The sequence below is a fragment of the Nicotiana attenuata genome, unplaced genomic scaffold (genome assembly GCF_001879085.1).
Source record: "Nicotiana attenuata strain UT unplaced genomic scaffold, NIATTr2, whole genome shotgun sequence".
Classification (NCBI taxonomy): Eukaryota; Viridiplantae; Streptophyta; class Magnoliopsida; order Solanales; family Solanaceae; genus Nicotiana; species Nicotiana attenuata.
In genome coordinates this window covers 13,139-18,030 of record NW_017678486.1, presented here as the reverse complement: position 1 = coordinate 18,030, position 4,892 = coordinate 13,139, and the positions used below count along the sequence as shown (strand labels likewise).

The 4,892-nt window shown below is 45.6% G+C and overlaps 1 protein-coding gene across 1 annotated transcript; it reads left to right on the top strand.

The window, feature by feature from the left end:
* Positions 1 to 766: 766 nt before the first annotated feature.
* LOC109221627 lies at positions 767 to 2,912 on the top strand. The gene is made up of 3 exons (XM_019386096.1): positions 767 to 882; positions 1,523 to 2,157; positions 2,278 to 2,912. The coding sequence occupies exons 1-3, from the start codon at positions 767 to 769 to the stop codon at positions 2,910 to 2,912; spliced, it is 1,386 nt and encodes a 461-aa protein (XP_019241641.1).
* Positions 2,913 to 4,892: the final 1,980 nt, after the last annotated feature.

Here is a 4,892-nt window from a genome sequence, read left to right as displayed (position 1 = left end):
GACCTGGTTCCGTAAAAGGTTTCAAATCCCTCGAGAGCCCGAAAGGCCTGCTAAAAGACCCCACGTCCAGCAAGTCACTGACGACTCGCGGGAGCAATGGGACTGGTTGACGAAAGAGGCAAGCCATAGGGCCAGGATAAGTAAATTGGAGGGACAAATCAGGGACCTCAAATTTCACAATAGTGTCCAAGCTGCTGCCAATGAAGGGGAAAAGAAGAATCTGATTCAGGAAAACAAAGCCCTCAAAGCTCAGATCCAAAAGATGAAAATAGCTGCTAAAAATCAAGAAAGAAGCCGAGCAGATGAAAGGCTTATAAGTGGTCTCAGAAAGAAAGTAATTGAGTGTCAAGATGACTTAGAAAAATCTGAGGCTAGTCTAGCAAAAGCCCGAGCACAGCTAACAAAGAATGCAGAAGGACGGGCGGAGTATGTGCGGCAGTTGAAAAGAAAATACGAGGGAACGGTCATTGATTTGAAGAGAAAGCTCACTACCCTCGAAAATGAGATAGCCAAACAAGCTAGGAGCTTCAAAGCCGAAAGGGAACATTGTTATGCCCTAATGTCCCAGATGGAGGAAGATATACAACAATTACAGAGTCAAAATCATCATGACACTCAGGTGCTAGAAGCTCGGACTCAGTAAATCGGGCGTTTGCTCCAAGAAAAAGGTATCATCCGAGAGAGGGTTAGAGCAATTGCCGACTACATCGTCGTGAAGCGTCAAGAATGTGAAGGCATGACTAGGACCACCTTCTTTGCTGCGGTTATGACATTTGTTCGCCAAATAATGAGTGATCTGGAGCGTCTTCAAGGGGATCTTGCACAGAGGCCCGTGGCAAGACCGAATGATATCCCACGGGCCCCAGGAGTCGAAGCACTTATGTACTTATGATTTTCATTTATCGAGTCTGTACTTCAGTTAATGTTTTGAGTCTGTTTGTAGTTGTTAAAATTCCAAAAGAAATGAGTATGTTAGAGTCTTTTGTGATAGAAAAGTTTAGGAGTTTTATTAATGAAAATTGAAAATTCCCAACAAATTGTTTCCTTATTTTTCGTATTTATTTTTCTTGAACTACGTGATGATCTGATTCACGTGGCGTCGTGATACGTAGGCAATCATCATCGGATCCGGTCATGATTTTGTAAATAACTCAAATAAAAGAGGGATGTGGAAGGAAAGAACCGAAAGAAAAACCAAAAGAAAGAAAAAGAGAGTCAAAGAAAATCCAAAAGAAAAACGAAAAAAAGGGGGGCAAAGCAAGAAAAGAGAGGAAATAGGAATAAGAGGAGAAGCATTAAAGAGCCAAAGTGGAGAAATAAACGAAAACTGGGATGAAACACGCAACCATTGCAAAACATGTAGAAACACATTTAACTGTATAGGTGCATCACACCCCAATGTGTGATTCCCTATGTGTTAATTGTCTCGCACTAACCGGTTTGTTGTGTTTGTATTCAGTCAGGCTCTATAGTAAGGTGGTTGGTTTTATGGTACTCTGGCTTCACATCCTTACTTCACAAGGTCAAAGGGAAGCGTTGAAATGTCATTTGAGGGTCATCTACCAACGGTTCCTATCCCCGAGGATAGCCAGATCTCGGCCATCCCAACTTCAGAATCAGCAACTGCTGAGGAAAATAGGATTCTGCGTCTCCGCATGATGGAAATATGGGACGCCTGGGCGAACGGTAAAGAACCACCAAGTGCGATACCCGGATTCCCTGAGCTACTTCCCAGGGCGAGCGGAACCACCAATGTCCCCATAAGTTATCCAAATACCCCACTGGGATATCCTACCATTTCAGCCCACTTTGTTGGAACACCTTCTGAGGCTCGCCCCCAGGTGTTAATGTCAGGTGCGGCCTCAAATACATTCAATGCGCCACCTTGTTCAGCTACGGCACAACCCACTCTACCCAGGCCTAGCTTCGACCCATCTTCCTTCATATTTCAAGCACCATCTTTCCCACTGGAACCTACCCAATTTACTACCAATGCTTACCCTCAGCCACCTCGGCACCAGTTTACCACGGGGCAAGAGAAAACCACAAAAAACCCTGAACAAGAGGAGATTACCAGAAAAATGAGGAGCCTGGAGCAAAGCCTTAAAAACATAAAGGGTTTGAGCGGACAAAAGAGCATATCCTACGCTGACCTGTGTATGTTCCCACGCGTGCATCTACCCTTGGGTTTCAAAACCCCGAAGTTTGAAAAGTATGACGGGCATGGGGATCCCATAGCCCACCTCAAGAGATACTGCAACCAGTTGTGGGGAGCAGGTGGAAAAGAGGAGCTCCTCATGGCTTATTTTGGAGAGAGCATAGTCGGTATTGCTTCTGAATGGTACATGGACCAGGATATATCTCGGTGGCATATTTGGGACGACCTGGATCAGGACTTTGTTAGGCAGTTTCAATATAACATCGACATTGCCCCTGACAGGAATTCATTGTCAAATCTAAAGAAGAAGTCTTTGGAAAGTTTCCGAGAGTATGCTGTCAAATGGCGCGAACAAGCGGCCAGAGTCAAACCTTCAATGGACAAAACAGAGATGGTTAGTGTTTTTCTTCAAGCCCAAGAGGGTGATTATTATCAAAATATGATGTCTGCGATGGGGAATCCGTTTGCCGAGGCCATCAAAATTGGTGAAATGGTCGAGAATGGTTTAAAAACAGGGCGAATCTTGAGTCAATCTGCCATAAGGGCTACCTCCCAAGCAATTAAAGGAGGGTCTGGAGGTGTAGCAAACCGAAAGAAGAAGGAAGAAGCGGCAATGGCAACTTCAAGTGTAAGAAAACCCCGTCCACCTAGACCTTATTTCTCTGAAAGAACCCCACAACATTACTATCCCCGTCAGGACGTGGCCTATGATATGGTTCCTCAGCCATACGCAGTTATGAATGCCCAACCCTAAGTTAGGCCACAACAATAATTCAATCAAAACCGAGCTCCATTTCCCAGAAATCAACCTCCTCACCAAGCTCAGTATAATCCCCGACCTCCACAGAACAACTTCCCCTACAATGCCCGTGCCGGGGACCACCCAAGATGGCAAACTTCACACCCATTGGTGAGTCATATTCCAGCCTTTTCCCCAAACTTGTTCAGATGGGTTTGTTGCAGCCTGTACCCCAAGCCAGGCAGAACCCAGCGTCGCCCGCTTACAGAGCCGGTACTCGATGTGCTTACCACTCAGGGGCGGAAGGGCATGATATAGATGACTGTTGGACCCTGAAAAGGGCTGTGGAAAACCTCATAGAACAAAAGCGAATAGTGCTAAAGGACGAAGATGTTCCTAATGTAACCAACAATCCATTACCGGCTCACAACAACGGGTCGGTTATTAGAATGATTTGTGAAGATAAAGAATTTAACCCAGCTCTAAAAGCCATCATTGCCATAGCCGTTGTGGAAAAGAAGCCAAAGGCTGCCGTAAAACAAGACAAGGGGGAGAAGGGGAGAAGAAGAATAAACCCACCCCTCAAAATACAGAAAAGAAAGTGCAAACCAAAACTGGGGCAGCACCCTCAAAAGATGCCGTTCTTTATGTTCCCCGGGGCCACAAGAAGGAACATAAGACATTGAGCCCTCCAAGAAGGTTTGAGCTGAACAAGGGACCCAAAATGTACGTGCCTAAGGGGACCTATGTGGTGCGGGGGCCAGTAATTTCACCAAGGCCGAATGAGCTCGTAGTTATTGGCCGCGTACCGTAGAGGCCCATGACAGACCCTACTGCTGTCCCATGGAATTACAACAAGGCGGTGGTAACTTACAAGGGAAAAGAGGTCACAGGAAAAACAAATGAAGTTAAACCAGCTGAGAAATACTTTAATCTGGAGGAAGTGAATAATGCCATGAAGAAACGCTTCCCGATCAAGAAACCAGTTAGTGCTGAAGAAGCAGAAGAGTTCTTCCGAAAAATGAAAACGACAGACTACGAGATAATTGACCAACTCCGCAAGTCCCCTGCTCAGGTCTCTTTGTTGTCTCTGTTAATGAATTCAACTGAGCATCAGAAGGTGTTGATCAAAACCCTCAACGAAGCGTATGTACCCATTGAAACCACTTTGGAACAGTTGGAGAGGATGGCGGAAAGGTTTTTTGCAGTCAATCAAATCTCTTTCAGCAAGAATGATTTGCCCCCGAAAGGGGCCGCCCACAACAAAGCCCTTCATCTGACAGTTAAATGCGAGGGGTATTATGTGAAAAGGGTTATACTGGATGGTGGTTCTGGAGTAGATATTTGCCCTCTCTCAACTCTACAAAGAATGGAGATCGGTACTGAGAGAATCAGGCCAAACAACGTCTGTGTACGTGCCTTTGATGGCATCAAGAGAGATACCATAGGTGAGATTGATCTAATTCTGACTATTGGTCCGGTGGATTTCGAGGTGACCTTTCAGGTCCTAGACATGGATACTTCCTATAATTTCCTCTTGGGAAGACCTTGGATTCACGCAACAGGGGCTGTACCTTCCACTCTCCACCAGATGGTGAAATTTGAACATGAGGATCAAGAGATTGTAGTCCATGGAGAGGACGAGCAGTCGATTTATCGGGACCCGTCAGTCCCATGTCTTGAAGTGAGGGAAGGAAGTGAATATATAGTCTATCAAGCTTTCGAGGTTGTGGTCGCAGACCATTATGAAGAAGGAAACCCTTGTCCTCAACCCTTTCTCTCAAATGCGTCAATTATGGTTGCCAAGGAAATGATCAGGCATGGTTATAAACCCGGGAAGGGGCTCGGAACATCATTGCAAGGAATCACCGAACCTGTCACTCTGGCTGCTAGCGAGAAGTTCTTTGGGGTAGGTTTCCAAGCCACGCCAGATGATGAAAAATGGGCAGATAAATGAAAGAATAACAGTTGGGTCTTGCCTCAGCCGATTCCACA